Source organism: Typopeltis vanoorti, chromosome 15 (genome assembly GCF_054136105.1).
Source record: "Typopeltis vanoorti isolate ZY-2024b chromosome 15, IOZ_Tvanoo_1.0, whole genome shotgun sequence".
In the NCBI taxonomy this organism is placed as follows: domain Eukaryota; kingdom Metazoa; phylum Arthropoda; class Arachnida; order Uropygi; family Thelyphonidae; genus Typopeltis; species Typopeltis vanoorti.
Window position 1 is genome coordinate 48,948,657 of NC_143563.1, and position 20,234 is coordinate 48,968,890.

Sequence of the window (20,234 nt, forward strand, 5' to 3'; positions counted from 1 at the left end):
AAAATTTGGAGAAAAGAGCAAAGCTAATAATAATGGCAAATACCTGTTGGATTTCTGCTCAGGACATGGACTGGTTATTACTAACACCATGATCCAACATAAAAATGTGCACAAATAAGTAAAGTCTCATTGACTATGTTATTGTTGATAGTGATGGCTTCTCTCTGGTGCAGGACGCCAGAGTGTACAGAGGATTTGAAATTGGAAGTGATCGCCATTTAGTCTTGAGCAGGAATAACTGAATTTCATATTGAAAAGAATAACATGTAAGAAAATTTTAAAGTGAATAAAAATTGAGCAGCTCTCAGATGTGAACTGTAGACTAAAAAAATACACAAAGCTTATTGAAGAAAAAATGAAAGAGTTTGAGAAGAACAGGAACATAACCTTGGAGATTCAGTGGCAAGCCTTGAAAAAAGCCCTGATTGATTCAGCCAGAGAGGCATGTGGTGAGATTGTCTGCAAGGAAAAAAAAAATCAGAACTCCATGGTGGACACAGGAAGTTAAAGAAGCAGTGAAGGAAAAGAAAAAAGCACATCAAAAGTTACTAGCAAATAAGTCAGCTTATGCTCTTAGAGAATACAGAAACAAATGTAAGAAAGCTAAACACTGTGTAAAAGTAGCTAAACAAAAGTCATGGGAGGACTTTGGCAAGAACATAGAAAATAAATATCAAGGAGGTTGTTGAAGAAGCTTAGAAATGGAGGAAAGAGTGTTAAAGGCTGTAAAAGGAGTTAGAGATGATAAAGGTGACTGAAAACAGGAGAAAAAGATATCCTTGAAGTATGGAGTAACTGCTTTGAAAATTTGCTAAATGAAACAAGCAGTGATGACAGCACAGTGATAAAAAACACTGACCAGGCATACAGTCATGAATGCATATCCACACGAAGTAGAAAAAGCCATCAAATGCTTGAAATGTGGAAAGGCAGCAGGAGTAAATGATATTCAACCAGAAATGCTGAAATATGATGGTATAAAAGTCTTACAGTGGCTGCACTGCATAGTTCAAAAGGTCTGGACAGAGGGACGAATTCCTGATAATTTGAGTAGAGCTCTCATAGTGTTCATATATAAAATGGGAAATAAAACTGAATGTGAGAATTACAGAGGTATTTCCCTACTGAGTGTTCATGGTAAGATTTATGCTAGTATACTTGAGAAACAGTTGAGAAGAATTGTGGAAGAAAAGATTGGTGAAGAACAAGCTGGATTAAGGCCAAATACAGGCTGTCAGGATCAGATCTTCACTTCACGACAAATAGTGGAGAAATCATGGGAATATAACAAAGATCTGTATTTAAGTTTTGTCGATCTGGAAAAGGCATATGACAAGGTGCCGAGAGAGAAGCTATTCAATACGCTACAGTTATATGGTGTCAATGGGGCATTATATCAAGCAATACTTAGTCTTTATTTGAGTTGCAAGTCAGCAGTTAGAATTGAAGGAAGTACAGGAAGATGGTTTAATGTTAAATCGGTGTGAGACAAGGATGCACATTATCTATATGGATCACATTATGAAGGAAAGTGGTATTAAACATGATATCAAAATTGCAGATGTTAATGTCAGCTCTTTGCTTTATGCAGACGATGTTATACTTCTAAATAAATCCGCTACGAGTTTGCAAGATTCCCTGACTAAATTGAATAACTATTGTATTAGATATGGTATGAAGGTCAGCAATAAAAAGACAATGAAAATAGGTAGAATCGTTGAAAATGTCAATTGCATTGTGAATGGAGAACCTGTGGAACAAGTAAAACATTTCAGCTACTTAGACATGATTTTTACTGAAGATGGTAAATTAAATATGGAAATAGACAACAGAATCAACAAAGCTGGTATGGTAGGAAGTCAATTGAATAAATTCATATGGAATAAGTGAGAAATTAGTCGGAACACTAAAATAGCTATATACAAGACTGTATTGAAACCAGTTTTAACTTATGGATCTGACAGCTGGGTCAGAAGTAAAACACTTGACCAAAGACTAGAGACCGCAGATATGAGAGCCCTGAGAAAGATCAGAGGCATGAACAGATGGCATCAATGGCAATATCATATTAAAAATGAGGATATTAGGAAAGAACTTGACATTGTCAGCATCCAGGAATGCGTTAGCAGAGTTAATCACAGGTGGTATGGTCACTTAAACAGAATGGGCGAGGAAAGATTAGCAAATCAAGTTCTCTGCCAGTTTGGCAGGGAAACGGCCCAGAGGAAGACCAAGATATAGGTGGATTGATACGGTGCAAAGTGCCTTAGACGATAGAAATATAAGATCTGATAATGTTGGAGTCTTGACAAGTAACACTGATTTGGAGGAAAATTGTAGATAGGAAGTTAGTAATGATGTAAATTTTTCATGTAGTACTATCATATCCCGTACACCCCTTGAGGATACATGTCAGGAAATTGATGAATGATGATGATGATATAATAATCTTAATTTATAAATAACATTAGACTAATGTTGGAATTAAATTATATGAATTTGTGAATTAATATCTTTAATTTAATCATTACTCTGATAAAAAAAATGTTTTCCTCTCTTTAATACTTAGCGACATAACATCACATTGCTCGTTGTACTTTTGAATCATCAATTGTTGGTATTCCACATTGTTAAAAACTGTTCCTATGTAGCCAATGAAGATAGTCTGTTATTTTCAGACTGAAATATGTGGCAAATTAAAATATAATATTCTTGTGTAAACATGTTTATATGTTATAATCTTAATGTCACAAGTGTCTCTAAAGAACCTAAGTGTTAACTATGAATACGACCATAAGTAATCCAGAATCTTAAATCTAATATAACAATTGTCATGTGAAATTAGGACATTATTATTACTGTAAGAAAATTATCTATATGAAAGAATGTTTCTCTGATGTTATCTTAAACGGAATATAGCTTTGAGGTAGTAGTTTTTAATTAATTAATTTATTTAATTTTTTTCAATATATATATATATATTTTTTTAGATTCTATTTTCACTAGAGGTCATGCCAGTAGAATAACCACTGATCAAATCATTGTCTCTTTAGCATACTGTGTGAGATGTAATAATTCAACTTGTCTCTGTATTTATGTGTATATTCCAGATGATGACCTTAATATGAAGGTCGAAATGTTGGGAAATTAAAATAGTTATTTATAACACAGTTGTAGAGTCCATAATTTATCTAAAATGACTGTAGGTATGACAAACTATCAAGAAATCGTGGCTGAATTGTTTCACTGTATCACTTTACCTGGGAAGGACACCCTAATTAAAAAAATATTCATTTTTGTCAATTTCCTGATATGTACCTTCAAGAGATGTTCAGGTTACATGATTAAGTTCACATTATTATTAATCTCCAATCCATAATTTTCCTCCAATTTAGTCTACTACTTGTCAGCACTCTAACATTATTGTTAGAGTGTTGACAAGTAGTAGACTAAATTGGTAGCAGTAGTAGACTATCTAGCATTTCGTGCTTCTAAGGCATTTTTGAAATGAATCAATCCACCTAGACCATGGTCTTCCTCTGGGTCTCATTCCTACCATCTATTCAAGTAGCTATACCACCTTAGATTAGCACTGCTGACACATGTTTCTTTCTAATATCTTCATTTTTAATATGATTCTGTCATTGATTCACTCCCTAATTTTTCTGTAATCTCTAGTCTCTGATCAAATGCTTTATTTCTAACCTAACTCTCAGATCCATAACTTAAAACTGGTTTCAACACTATCGTGTATACTGTTAGTTTGGTGTTTTGGCTAATTTCTCTCTTATTCCATATAAATTTATTCAACTGGCTCCCCACCATACTAGCTTTGCTAATTCTGTTGTCTATTTCCAGATTTAATTTGCCATCTTCACTAAAACCTGTGCCTAAATAGATGAAATATTTTACTTGTTCTACAGATTCTCAATTAAGACAACAGAAGTTTTCTGTGTTTCTGTTCATTTACATACTTGTTATTTTCATTGTTTATTTTCATGCTAAATTTATTACAGCTGTTATTCAATTTAGTTAGAATATCCTGGAGCCTTGCACTAGATGTGTTTAGGAGTACAACATCACCTGCATAAAACAAAGAGCCAAACAGAGCTTGTCAAGAACAGATTTTCACTTTAAGACTTTAAGTTGAGAAATTATGGGAATATAACAAAGATCTGTACTTAAGTTTTGTAAATCTGGAAAAGGCATATGAAAGGCACCCAGAGAAAAACTTTTCAAAACCCTACAATTATATGGAGTGAACCTATATTTAAGTTGTCAGTCAGCAGTCAGAATTAAAGGATATAGGAAGATGGTTTGTTATAAAATCAGGTGTAAGACAACAATGAAGAGTGAAGATGATGTACATTGTTGTCTTATACCTGATTTTACAACAAACCAACTTCCTATATCCTTTAATTCAAACTGCTGACTGACAACTTAAATATAAGTTTACTTCATATAATTGTAGGGTTAAACGTTTTTCTCTGGGCACCTTGTCATATGCCTTTTCCAGATTTACAAATCTTAAGTACACATCCTTGTCATATTCCCACAATTTCTCGACTTAAAGTCATCATCATCGTCATCATCAAATTCCTGCCATGTACTGTCAAGGGGTGTACAGGATATGATAGTACTACATGAAAAATTTACATCATCATTACTAACTTCCTATCTACAATTTTCCTCCAAATCAGTCTGTTACTTGTCAAGACTCCAACATTACCAGATCTTATATTTCTATTGTCTAAGGCACTTTGTACCATATCAATCCACCTATATCTTGGTCTTCCTCTCGGTCGTTTTCCTGTTAACTTCGCAGAGAAGACTTGTTTTGATAATCTTTCCTCACCCATTCTGTTTATGTGACCATACCACCTGAGATTAGCTCTGCTAACACATTCCTGGATGCTGACAATGTCAAGTTCTTTCCTAATATAATCATTTTTAATATGATATTGCCATTGATGCCATCAGTTCAAGCCTCTAATTTTTCTCAGGACTCTCATATCTGAAGTCTCTAGTCTTTCTTCAAGTGTTTTACTTCTGACCCAGCTCTCAGATCCATAAGTTCAAACTGGTTTGAAACCGTCTTGTATACAGCTAATTTAGTGTTCCGACTAATTTCTCTCTTATTCCATATGAATTTATTCAATTGACTTCCTACCATATTTAATTTACCATCTTCACTAAAAATCGTGCCTAAATGGCTGAAATGTTTTACTTGTTCCACAAATTCTCCATTCACAACACATTTGACATTTTCAATGATTCTGCCTATTTTCATTGTCCTTTTATTACTGACCTCCATAACATATCTATTACAACAGTTATTCAATTTAGTCAGAGAATCTTACAGACTTGTAGCGGATTTATTTAGAAGTATAACATCATCCGCATAAAGCAAAGAACTGACATTAACATCTCCAAATTTGATATCATGTTTAATACCACTTTCCTTCATAATGTGATCCATATAGATAATGAATAACAGTGGGGATAATGTACATCCTTGTCTCACACCAGATTTAACATTAAACCATCTTCCTGTACTTCCTTCAATTCTAACTGCTGACTTACAACTCAAATAAAGACTAAGTATTGCTTGATATAATGCCCCATTGACACCATATAACTGTAGCGTATTGAATAGCTTCTCTCTCGGCACCTTGTCATATGCCTTTTCCAAATCGACAAAACTTAAATACAGATCTTTGTTATATTCCAAAGATTTCTCCACTATTTGTCATAAAGTGAAGATCTGATCTGACAGCCTCTATTTGACCTGAATCCAGCTTGTTCTTCACCAAGCTTTTCTTCCACAATTCTTCCCGATCGTTTCTCAAGTATACTTGCATATATCTTACCAGGAACACTCAGTAGGGATATACCTCTGTAATTCTCACATTCAGTTTTATTTCCCTTTTTATATATAGGTACTATGAGAGCTCTACTCCAATCGTCTGGAATTCGTCCCTCTGTCTAGGCATTCTGAACTATGCAGTGCCGCCACTGTAAGACTTTTATACCACCATACTTCAGCATTTCTGGTCGAATATCATCTACTCCTGCTGCCTTTCCACATTTCAAGCCTTTGATGGTTTTTTCTATTTCAAGTATGGATATGTATTCCTGACTGCTTGCCTGGTGAGTGATTTTTATCACTGTGCTGTCATCACTGCTTGTTTCATTTAGCAAATTTTCAAAGTAATTACTCCATACCTCAAGGATATCTTTTTCTCCTGTTTTCATGTCACCTTTATCATCTCTAACTCCTTTTACAGCACTCTTTCCTCCATTCCTAAGCTTCTTCAACAACCTCCAGAATATTTTGCCACCTTCTTGATATTTATTTTCTATGTTCTTGCCAAAGTCCTCCCATGACTTTTGTTTAGCTAGTTTTACACACTGTTTAGCTTTCTTACATTTATCTCTGTATTCTCTGAGAGCACAAGCTGGCTTATTTGCCAGGAACTTTTAATATGCTTTTTTTCTTTTCCTCCACTGCCTCTTTAACTTCCTGTGTCCATCATGGAGTTCTAATTTTTCTATCCTTGCAGACAACCTCACCACATGCCTCTCTGGCTGAATCAATCAGGATTTTCTTCAAAGTTTGCCACTGAATCTCCAAGGTTACGTTCCTGTTCTCAAACTCTTTCATTTTTCCTTCAATAATCTTTATGTATTTTAGTCTACAGTTCACATCTGAGAGCTGCTCAACTTTTATTCCCTTTAAAACTTTCTTACATGTCATTCTTTTCAATATGAAATCCAGTTTTATCCTGCTCAAGACTAAATAGCAATCACTTCCAACTGCAAATCCTCTGTACTCTCTGGTGTCCTGCACCAGTGGGAAAACATCACTATCAACAATAACATAGTCAATGAGACTTTTCTTATTCCTTGCCTCTTCTCTCTATGTGAATTTGTGCACATTTTTATGTTGGAACATGGTGTTAGTAATAACCAGTCCATGTCCTGAGCAGAAATCCAACAGGTATTTGCCATTATTATTAGCTTTACTCTTTTCTCCAAATTTTCCCAAAACATTTTTGTATGTCTGACAATCACTTCCTACTCTGCTATTTAGATCACCAATAAGGACCAACTTTTCCTTTTTCATTGTGTCAGTAGCCTTCTCTAGAGCCTCAAAAAATTCCTCCACTTCTACCTTAGTAGAAGTGGAAGAATTGAACCTTCTGTGGGACCATAGGCACAAATAAGTCTCATTGTCCAGTTCCCCATTCTGATATTTGCCCAAATCACTCTGCTTGACACTGCCTGCCATTGAAGAAGATGAGCCTTGTATTTTCTGTTGAATACTATGGCTACTCCTTCTTTTTCTTGATTGTCATTGCCTGAATATAACATTTTGTATTTATTGCTCAGAAAGATCTTGCCAGTTTTTGTCTTTTTTGTTTCAGTCACCCCCCCCTATTATGTCAATCTGGTACTTATCTAATTCCTCAGCTAGCTCCATTTCTTTGCCATTCAGACTTCTTATGTTGATAGTATCGATCTTTAACTCTGGTGATGTTGAGTTGGAGTGTGCTTTCAGATTTGTTCCAGTAGCTGATTTTTCACTGTTCGCACTGGTTCCCTGGCAAAAACAACAGGGGCCTTGTGTAACCAGGCAACGCCTCTGCCAGCATGAAATTTTGTCATGTTGTACCATCATTTTGTATTTTGGTTTAACCAATAGGAATACAATTTGGTCGGCTAAATCCCAAATTGCCAGCCCATCCTCGTTCGTTCAGTATCCAGGTAGATACCCAACAGGGTGCACCATGAGAAGGTGAGGATTGGACATTAGGTCAGAAGTCTTGGTTGGTTCTCTGCATTCCTTTAAAGGCTATGTTTAGGTCTCCTCTCAGTTATACAGTTTTGACCCTTAAGCACCCCCCCCAACTTAAAGTCTTAAAGTGAAAATCTGATCTTCTACTGACCAGGCTCTCTGTATTATGCAATATCCACTGCAAAACTTTTATACCTCCATACTTAAGTATTTCTGATTGAATGCCATCTACTCCAGCTGTCTTTCCACATTTCAAGTTTTTAATGGCTTTTGCTACCTCAAGTATTGATATCTACTCCTGTTTGCATTTCTCTCGAAATTTTTCTTCTACTGTTCTGACACTGCTAATTTCATTTAACAATCTTTCAAAGTAACTACACTATATTCTTATCTTCACTTTTCAATGTCACCATTATCATCTTTGATTTCTTTTACAGTACACTTTCTTCCATTTCTGAGCTTTTTCAATAGTCTCCAGAACATTTTGCCACCTTCCTGATATTTATTGTCTATATTTGTACCCATCTTTGTGTTGGAACATTGTGTTAGTAATGACTAGTCCATGTCCTGAGCAGAAGTCCAGCAAATACTTACCATTATTAGCTTTGCCCTTCTCTACAAATTTTCCCAAAACATTCCTATATGCCTGGTGGGATTCATTTCCCACTCTGCTGTTCAGATCCCCAACAAAGACCACTTTTTTCTTTGTCAGTTGCCTGTTCTAATGACTGGAAAAATTCTTCCTTAGAAGAATCTTCTGTAGGACCATAGGCACAAATAAGTTTCATTGTCGATTTCCCCATTCTGAAGTTTGCTCATATAACTCCAGTTGAAACTACTTTCCAATTAAGAAGTTTATCTTCATGTTTGGTGTTGAATGCTATTGCTACCCCTTCTTTTCCTTGATCATTATTGCCTGAATACATATTAAAAAATACTATATGTTAAAAAAGAAACTTTCTTAGTTATTTTTCACATAACAGGTAAAATTAGATGATCACAACTGAACACATACATTTCACAGATATGACAGGTGACAAAACTAGTATAGGAAAATGTAGGATAAAATGAAAATTTTAATAGTAATTTTAAATGTTTCTTGCTGAATATTTTGACTTGGTTCAATAGTTATCATTTACCTGCAATATTTATGCAATCATAATGAGAAGGATGAGATGCAGTTAATGTATAATAATATAATAAAATGAAAGAGTAGGTAAAACAAAAATATTAATAGACTGTGTTGTATCATATGCATTCATTTCATGTTTCATTATGTTCAGTTAAATGTTATGCTACTCTTCAATTTAAAACTATAATTAAATTGTGTTCACTAATTACATAGAGTTGAATGATATGTTATTCTCCAATTTAAAATTACAATTAAATGCAAAGTTGCTATATAGTGTAACAATAATGGATTTACAAAAGCATTTTTAAAGATTTTAAGCTTGTCATCTATGAAAATAAATAACGGACTATCAAATTCACTGTGATTTATTTTCATATACAGAACTCTCTCTCACAACTGATGGATATCTTCTTTGTGGTTACACATATCTTAACCATTTAATTTAGATATCACTAATAACATTTTGCTCCTTCTTTTAAAAAGAAAATGTGAATGCAATTGCTGTTAATTTATCAGTAAAATATTCTTTCCAGGATGCAAACAATTTCCACTTACCAAGGGCATCATCGCAGTTGATTTCTTCTCTATTTGTTGTACACAGAACAAAATTTTCCCATGGTCGAATTCCAAATTCCTATAAAATATTGTCATGCTGCTATATAATTAATGATATTTAAAAAAGTGACTGCAATGAAACAAAAGGGACTGAAATGCAAATTATTTATCTATACACTAGGAAATATGTATTATATTTATTAAACTTTTTAATAAATTTAAAAGCATTTATATAATTTAAGTAATAATGTCATTTTACATGTTATTTTATATATTAAATAATGTTATTTTAATTATATACAAAAAATTTTATCTATTATATTAGGTTTTATATATATATATATTAATGAGAAATGCAATAAATAACTAAGAAAAAACTGGGTCTCTAATTAAGTAAAGAAAATAAATGTAGTATACATTTAAAATAATTCAAATCACAGGGAGATGATTTTTCATATTAAAATATGAAAATGGAGTGGGGAACACTTATAACGTATATTATCCAAAACATAAATAAATACAAGTCATTGAATAATAATAAATTATGTTTGGGATAATACTTTATAAGTGAATGAATTACAATGAATAAAACATGAACTTGCACTTTTCTATGGCTGCTATTATGATCAAAAGCATGAAAATCAATTAATATATTTTTTTTAACTGCTAAACATACTAAAAGAAATTTTTACAGTCCACACAGCTTTCAAAAATAATTCAGTATTTCAACATTTTCTTACCTTTTGGCATAATGTTTTTTCATTATTATTATTATTTTAAGACATCTCCATGGAGTCCGGAGATTCATCGCGGGAGACCAAATCAATCATCATACATGGAAATTCCATCATACCTTTCTTTGAATCCATTCACATTCAGGGAACTCACAATCAATTCTGGCAATCCATTGCACTCACTCACTACTCTCCACACAAAAAATCTGGTCCACATACTCTTACTAACCACACTCTTACACAACTTCCAAAGATGGCCCCTAGTTCTATATCTGTCATATTTTGAAAAATTTTACTTACATCAATATAATAAAATTACTTTAATATCTTAAATGTTTCTATCATGTCCCCCTCTCCTCTGCCTATCAACCAAACTTTGTAACCCACAAATATTCAACCTATCCTCGTAGAGAATATTCCAGACCTGTCACCATCTTGGTCACTCATCTCTGAATCCATTTGACCACCTCCTAGTCCTCAAGAAACCCAGGTGACCAAATCTGTGTGCAGTAGTCAAGATGTGACTGACTACTGCACAGAGACTTTATAGCTTTATAAAGAGGGATAATAATTTCCTTATCTTTACCTGTTAACGTGTTTTTCAACATCCAAGTAATTCATTGAGCTATTTTACCAACTTTTGCAATATGCCCTCTGAACTTCAACTCTTGGTCCATCATTATCCCTCTGAGTCTTTGGGTTAATGAATTTTGTGCAATCCAATACCATCAATATGATACACCATATGCAACCTTTTAAACCCAAAGTGTACAACCTTACATTTTACAACATTAAACCGACAATCCTTTGCCCACAATGAAAATTTATTTAAGTCATCCTGCAGGATATCTACATCACCTTTATCAACTATTGCTCTTCCCAGTTTTACATCATCAGCAAACAATTGAATATCACTCTAAAATCTTTCCTTATGTCACTGATATACAAATTAAAGGGTAGTGGCCCTAGTACCGACCTTGAAGTACTCCACTAGTCACCATCATTCTCCTAGATTCCACTCCACCATATACTACTCTCTGGTGTCTGTCCATCAATCAACGCCCCCCCCCCATGAAAGGGAGTGACTGACAGACAAGCAACCTTTTATGAAAGGTTGGACAATCACAACTCTGTTATATTCTTTCCATGACATACCTCATATACTCCAGTCATCTTTTAATTTCTTCTTGAACTAATATTCAATTCACCTTTACAAATACACCCTACCATCACAACACATGGTAGGTATAACATCCATTTGTTCTATGATCAACTTTAAAATTCAAGCAACTAGGCATAACCCCAATGATTTCTTTGAACTACTCAATCTCTCTCTTTTTTTCTTTCATGTGACCTCCACCCACTAGGCATAATCCCCGATGATTTCTTTGTGAACTACTCAATCTTTCTCTTTTTTTCTTTCATGTGACCTCCATCCACAAAAAGTTGTAAACCTACAGTACGTTAGTAGTGTGAGCAGGATAATGTCTTTTAATTTAATTTAATTTTTTATTTAACAATCCAGAAACCTGCTCTAGAGACAAAAAAAAAAAAGGAACTTTTCTCAAACAACTTCAGGACTCCAATAAGCAGGGCAGTGGTGTCACACTAGGCAATGAAATTCAACTGCCATCTAAAGACAAATATTCGTGCTTACAGTGGGATTCAAACTTGCAAAGAGTTTGAATCCCACTTTAAAATTGAAGAGTGGGTATGCTGTTTTTCTTGGCCAACCAGACAGAATGGTAGCTACTTTATCTGCTGTGTGTGTGTGGTTAAATCAAGAAATAGATACACACATGCTTATCCTCTGCTTGCAATTCCACCATCCCCACTTAATAATAATATTTTCTTAAATACAAACGTACAATAGTTTTAACATATACATATTAAAAATATACACCCAATCCCACCACAATTCTAGCACTACGTTTTGCAGCGCCCAACTAAAAATTAACACGACAAATTTAAACAGAAGCTAACAAAAACTGCAGCATTTAGAGTTCATGGGTATTCACAATCATATACGAGGAAAACATCCACTATATTCATTAATAGTGATTATATGAAATAAACTGAAGAATATAGATATATGTCAGACAAAACTTACAGTGACCACTCAAAGAAAATAGCAGTATAACAAAATCAAGTTACTTTTTGACTGTCAATACCTAAAAAAAAAAGCCAATATCTCATCTGCTCTGGCAGTGAACATCTGAAGGGATAACTTTCTCTGGAGATAGTCTTTAAATCAAATTTAGAATGTAATTTACAGAGATGCAAATCTGTCAAGAAGCCCACATACTTGATAAAAATGTTATGTGAAATGGCCACTGAAAGTGTTCTGTAAAGGCAAAGCACAGTTTATCAATGGAAAAACTGTTAATACTATTTAATATTTTTATATGAAAATAAAGACCTTACTTTCTAAACTAACACATGGTTAAGAACAACAAAATAAAAATAAATAAATAAATAAATTTTTTAAAAAAAAAGCTAGTTGTCTGACCTCAGATAATGTATTTTCCAAGATGGTGGAGAAACCTTAAGATTCCATACTTTCCATCACTATATCAAATATTAGAATGCCAGCAGACGAACAACAGTGATGGAATTTTTTGCTAGCCTGGTCAATCAACAGATTAAAATTTACGAGATTGAGAAATAGGATCAACAAAGCAATGACCGAAGATGGTTCTGATTAAAGCATAGAAGTCTGTTTGTCAGAAACTGTTAGAAAGCCTAGTTTGTTTAATGTTAAGACATACAGTAATATATTCTCGAAAGAAAAAGTCTACAAATTACCAAAATGTGCCTCATGCTTGCATAAGGCACATTTTACATATAAAAATTAATTCATTTCACATGTTGCTGTATATAGGGAAAAAAGGCTACCAGTCATATTTTTAGATCTTAATGCTTCTTATCTAAGATGAGGAATCATTAAAATATGACCCAAGAAAGGCTGCCTGATCCCTGGCCCAGTTATGATATGAGTTCTTTTCACTTTAAACTTCAGCTTGTTGAGTTTACAATACTTTAATGCTGGCAATCTATCATTTTTTTTTTTTTTTTTGGTCTGTCAACTGGTCTTTTTGTATCTAGTTTCTAGATTCTTGATAATTTAACTATTCTTTTTGAATCCATTCTAGTAACAGAACACAAAGAAATATTATAAATTTGTAAAAACAAATGCATTGGCCATTAAATTTTCTTCTATTTTATTCTATTGTGAGGTTTGTTGTATGCAAATATATAACTGCTATTTATTTTAATAACAAATTTCTGGATTGACAGAAATTACATATTTTGAAAAAAAAAAACAGATCCAACAGAAAGCAGCCCAAGCACTTATAAATAGTGGCCAAACTCGATACTTCAAAAGAAACTGTGGGATCTTATCTTCATTGAGACCAATTATGCAGAGCACTGGTCTCCAACCATTTTATAATGTTCGCCACAATAGTTTTAGGCATAAATGTTTTTGCCAGCCAGGTCTCGGATTCAAATCCTGCCATAGAAGATGAAATTATTGACCAATGTGAGACCCTGATTATTGGAGGCCTGGAGTGGCTTGAAAAAGTTCAATGTTTGATTCGAAAGCAGGATTTCGGAAATACGTAAAACTTAAATGAATACAAAAAAATTAGGGAAAAAATCCCTAGCATGCTCACAGTATAAACATACTGTAGGTTTATGAAAACCTTTAATGGGTAGGAGCCCCATTATAAAAAAAAAAAGTAATCAAATAATTTCTTTTTCGATAAAGAGATAATTTTTTATATTGGTGAATATCAAAGTTAGAAAAATTAAATTATATTCATAATTTAATTTTTCTAACTTTGTAAGTAATTAGTAATAAGTTAATTACTTAAGTATTTTTTATTAAGAATTTTTAATTTTATATGCTGCATTTTAATTTTTATATATATTTACAAACGGATATTGCAACAATAGAAATACCAATTTGTCACAAATTCTTGGCCTTTTTTACCACATGTGGCTAGTGGATGTTGGACACCAGGGCTGTAAAGAATTGGTCATCAGTTCTCAGGAGAACAATTTCATCAAACAATTCTTATGAAAAAGCAGGTGTAATTCACAAAACTTAAAACACAAAACAAATGGTTCAATACAAGTTAGTTTCAAAGCATTATGTGTTTGTTGGAATTTTTTATGGCAAAGTCCACTTTGAGTGAGTGCATACAGATGTACAATTACAATGATCTCAACAACTATTGTGAGTGAATGCTACCTGGTGCCAATCAATCCGAAGCTAGTGCTCCTCTAATAAGACAAGGAGAATGCTAAAAGTTCAGGAAATCAAGGAGTAAAATATATCTAATTCATCCAGCATACAAACCAAATTTAGTGCCACCTGATTTATATAATGTTGGAGGTTTAATGGATTTTTTACAACACACAGAAAGGATTAAAAAGAATTTAATACTTCCTATATTTCGTCCTAGTCACTAGGACATCTACGGGGATTACAAAAATAACTAATGTAACATAACACAAATATCATACAATACTAAGCCCAACCATGTGGGTGACACTAAAGTCCTATCTAGGTGGAGCGCCCTCTAAGGGCGGTTGTAGGTGGCCTGGAATATAAAGTAGGACATCTGGTGATGAGTGTCTCCCAAATTTTTGGAAGCTTAATGCAACTGTATTTATTAAGATTTGGTTGATTTCTAAGAGATGCTGCTTCTAAGAATAGTCTCTCTTTCTTGAATTTGCTGTGATGGAGCATGGTGGTTTTCTTCCATGATACTCTGTGGGTGGTGTCCACGACATGGTCAACCAAGCCGAATGACCATAGTTGTTGAAAATTTATTTATCACTAGGTTAGACTATAATGGATTTAGTTTAATCCTTTATCCCAGTGAGAGCAAACAAAGTTTGCGCCTGAAAATATCTTCAGGACTAAATATATAGTGTTGTACTATCTTATCCAGTATTTTTGCATTATGGGAGATACTGGGTTAGAAGTGCCTGGTAGCTTGCTCCACCTTTGCCACGAGTTGCCTTGGTGTTGCACTACTTACTGGATAAGATAGTACAACACTATATATTTAGTCCTGAAGATATTTTCAGGCGCAAACTTTGTTTGCTCTCACTGGGATAAAGGATTAAACTAAATCCATTATTGACCATAGTTGTGTTTACAGATGTAAGACTTGTGTTCCTCTAAGCGGATGGATGCTGATCTGCCTGTCTGTCCAAAGTACACCAGCTTACAGGAACAGGGTACTTTGTAAACACCAGGCAGAGAGAGAGGAGGGAGCTGATCTTTTGTAGAACGGATAAGGGTAGCAAGTTTGCGGTGGGGTTTATATGCTGTGTGTAGGTTGTACTTTTTTAGAATCTTGGCTATTTTTTCGGATGTGCCACGGATGTAGGGTATGGTGATGGCATTTTTAAATTCTTGTTGACAAGAAGGACCGGGAATAGGAGAGGAACTAATTATTTTTTGATACTGTGATTGCTGTAGCCATTGGAGAGGAAAGTGTTGTGTATGTAGTTAAGCTCAATAGTGAGGGCGGTTCCACTGGAACAAAGATTGTGGGCTCTCTTGGTAAGAGTTTTAATAATGCCATATTGTTGAGAGGGGTGGTGGTGTGAGAGTTTGTGAATGCATCTGCCTGTGTGTGTGGGTTTTCTGTATACAGTGAAGGCAAGTGTATCATTAGGCAGGCGTGTGACTAAGGTGTCTAGGAAGGGTAAACAATTGTTCTTTTCCTTTTCCATAGTAAACTGGATTCTTGGATGTAGGCTATTGAGATGACTGAGGAAGGAGTCAAATGTGTCTGGGCCATGAGGCCAAATAGAGAACACATCATCTACATATCTTAGCCAGATAGAAGGTTTGAGTGGGGCTGAGTCGATGGCTCATTTTTCAAAATCTTCCATATAGAAATTGGCAAGGGGGGAGAGGGGGGAGAGGGGGGGGGAACCCATGGCAGTTCCCTCTATCTGCTTGTAGATTTTGTATTCTGCTCTATCTGTTTGTATTTGCTGTATCTATTTGTATTCTGCTCTATCTGCTTGTAGAATTGGGAAACGCTCATCACCAGATGTCCTACTTTATATTCCAGGCCACCTACAACCACCCTTAGAGGGCGCTCCACCTAGATAGGACTTTAGTGTCACCCATGTGGTTGGGCTTAGTATTGTATGATATTTGTGTTATGTTACATTAGTTATTTTTGTAATCCCCGTAGATGTCCTAGTGACTAGGACGAAATATAGGAAGTATTAAATTCTTTTTAATCCTTTCTGAGTGTTGTAAAAAATCCATTAAACCTCCAACATTACGTCTTCACGGCACTTAAGCCTCTATACACGAACACCTGATTTATACTTGTTCTAATCAGTTCAGTTCTGTGCATATGCTGCTTCACCATATCACAACAATGAGAAATCTGAAACTGGGTGAAGAAAAGGAATTCAATTGCCCATAAAAGATGGATTGTGATGATCACAGAATAAAAGGGTATTTTGTTGAATAATGTTTTTAGAAGTGTAATGTTATAATGTATTAAAATATAAATGTCAAAATTCTAAAATTTTGGTATTACACTTGTATCTGTATATATATACATTATATAATGTGTGGTGTACAGAGGATTTTCCATGGTGATGAAGAATTAGTATGCTACTGACTTATAATGAAAATAAAATATAATGATAAAACAATGGCATTTTCATCCTAGTACACTGTTTCTCAGCATAGTGCATATACCATTATTAAGGGATGGAAAGAAATAAAATACAATTCTTGGACACTACCAATGCAACATTTTTTCCTTTAAGACTTCTTACTCATACAGTCAATGGTATAAGCATCCTAATTTTTTCTTCCAGAATCCTTGCTATTACTCCAAGCACCTCCTGTCCCACATTAATAACTGATTTAGGAATATTTTAATTCACAATTCTTTCAAAGAAAAATATTTTAAATATTAGTTGTTTTTTAAGACTCCTTTATATAAAGCTGACAGTAAAACACTCCATTTCCAGAATCTAAACTCTGGCACACAAAAAAAAAAAAAAAAAAAATTGAAGAAGTTTTTATTAAAAGTGTTTTACATTACAAGCATATTTTTTTTTATTATTTTTTTAAAAGTTTCCTTCTAATATTAAATTGTTTCAATTGTGACTCCAAATGAAAACTTGGCCTATGCATGATTTTTTAGTAAATCTATTCTCTGATAGAATATGGCTTATTTCCTTAACATTCACATATACTTTACAGTCTTGTATTCAACAGCAATTTAATTCAGTAAATCCATGTGGGAACATCAAAAAATACTACAATTATTTATTTGTTAGTTTTCAGATTTTTGGTAATAATACTAAAAAAAAAAAAATCAACATACTTCTATTCATTCATGCTGCAAGTAGTCAAAAGAAAAATAATTCTGGAAGGAATATATATCTGTGTACACATATAAATTTGCAAAAAGCAAAAAATTCATTAAGAATAAATATTTTAATTACTAAAAAGCAATTAGATAAATTCAAACACTAAATTAATGTGAGTGTGGAGACGGGAAAAATAAATGGTTCTTTTATGAAATACAGGGAATGTGAAAATATGAAACATATCTTGATGAATCTTAAAGTTCTAATAAAATTTATTTTCTTCAAATGGAAATTTTATTATCTAGAATGGATGAAGAAATAAATATAATATGCTCACATTCTGATTTAGGAAAAGAAACTTTTTTTTTTTTTTAAATTTAATAGGAATGAACAGATAGGCAACAAAAATGTGAAACAGTTATTCAAATATGAATAGACACCAATAAAAAATGTCTAGACTTCCATATATAAGTCAGTCCTTAAAAATATTAATCTGTTCACAATAAGTTATACAGAGAATATTATCAAACTATCTGAACCTCTGATAAACTATGAATTTTCTTATCATAACCACTCAAATAAAAACTAAATCTTTAGAGAAATTTCTGTCTTTGGTAGACTACCATCTGAAAATGACAAAAAAAAAAAAAAAACGTAATTCATTTAGCTACCTCAACTTTTTGTTTTTATATCAGTATCTTTTTTTATTATTGATGTAAAATTATTTGAACGACCTATGCGATTTATGTAATCTAGTTAACACATTTCACTGTACTGAGTGATAATTTGTCCAGATACTATTATAAAACATATTTCTATTGAATTGTTTACATAAAACATTGCAATATATTGCAAGTTTCATTTGTGGTTGTGGTTTTATCCAGTAGAGTAAATAAATTATAGTATGATCATCCCATAAATAGCTACTTTGTTGTGATTATGTATTAATACTGAAATGCATTTTTCAAAACTAATTTTAAGAACTCATTTTTGCCATGCTTTCATTTAATTAGTTAATTCAAAATTTTAAAATCTGAAAAATTATAAATCAACAGACAATTCTACCATCCTCAATGAAGAAGTGTTTGCAAATTAAAAAGAAAAAAAAAAAACGTTTACTGCCAGTTGCCATGTTAAATATATCATTTTCGGCTATCTACTTCATGTCATTACAATATTTTACTACCTGATTTAAAAAAGATAAAAAAGGCGGTATAGTGTGAGTAAAATATGTAAGACTTCGTTTTAACATTCCTCTTAAAGGTATGCAAGTACCAACATAATACATGAAAGGCTACTAATCACTACCACCTACGACGCTTACTAATAAAATTGCAAGATTTATCTTTCATATACTTTTCACTGATGATTCTTGCAACTACAGGAATGCCGAAAAATAATAAAATTACCTGCATAACATTTTCCCTAAAGGCATTAATCCTCTGTATCCATGTAATGTCAATAACTCTCTCAGGCGCATCCCCACTCCTTCTATCGTAAATAATAACTTCGCGCCTCGGAGCCGCCATGTTGTTGATAGTGTTTCCCGGATGCCAGGCGTTTGATTTTTTCAGTTTATTCGTATATTATAAAATTAATATCTTCAAAAACCTTGTTATATATATCCCTCACATTCTCATGATATCAAATAAGTTCCTTAAAAGCCATTTTGATGGATAAAAAATGGCTCACATGCTTACAAAAATACGCAACAGAGATCACTTCAATTCATTCTTCCTTCGTAACATCATTCCCTCAGAACCCTGCAGGGATATCATCAGCTTGGGGTATGACTAATGTGAATAGGTATACTTTTTTCATCAGCAATTTACACTATTTCACCAATAATGCTATCGGTTTCATTTTTGGATTATGTTAAGAAAGCCTACATTCCAACACTTATGATATTCCATACTGGCAAAAATACGAATGTAGCCATAACTGATAAGATGGAAAAATCTAGCTTGAAAACGTGTACCGCGTTAAATAACGGAGTACGTACTTCGACAGATGTTAGCAGAACTTATAGACGCAAACAAAGACTACGTTTTAATGATAACACATAACTATAAAATTAGCTTCGTCAGTACGTTTAGATGTTTTTGAATAAAAATTAAATAAGTTCTCTCATTATGAAATCGTAATTTGAAAACTCACTAACTCTGAACACAATGCAGAATATTCAATATAGAAGATAGATAGATATATTCAATATAGAAGATATATATATATATATATATATATATATATGATGAAAAGTTTTAATGACTGTTTAATATATATATATATATATATATATATTAAAGATACCAAACTATTTTAAAACTGGTTTGTAGTGTATGTATATATATATACTACAGGTGAAAGGAAAAAAATCTACCCCCACCGATTCCAATTAAATTTATTTATTCCAAAATCCCCCACTCTGCCAAGCAAATCTCGATTCACTATTCACTACTAGAGTGAAATTACCAGTCATACAAAACAAACAATCTCGGAATAAAATAATATGGCCAGTATCAATAACGCTCTTTAGTTGGAAGACCTATGTTCGAATCCAGACAAGAGCAAGATGTGAAGGTGAATTAGCCAAACTAATATGGAGGTAACACAGATTTTCTTTCCATTAACTAAGGATTTTCAT

General features: G+C 33.2%; 1 protein-coding gene across 2 annotated transcripts in view; it reads right to left on the reverse strand.

The window, feature by feature from the left end:
* Positions 1-19,559, reverse strand: part of LOC150098746 (structural maintenance of chromosomes flexible hinge domain-containing protein 1-like) — a 733,568-nt gene extending 714,009 nt beyond the window's left edge. The window contains exons 1-2 of one of the 2 annotated variants that reach the window (XM_090405871.1): positions 19,000-19,559; positions 9,486-9,564 (exon numbers count right to left, since the gene is read on the reverse strand). In XM_090405871.1, coding sequence (XP_090261997.1) covers positions 9,486-9,564; positions 19,000-19,119 — 199 coding nt within the window. In that variant the 5' untranslated portion in view covers positions 19,120-19,559. Of the gene's footprint in view, positions 1-9,485; positions 9,583-18,999 lie in introns of both variants that reach the window. The other variant, XM_090405872.1, reaches the window with a different exon arrangement.
* Positions 19,560-20,234: the final 675 nt, after the last annotated feature.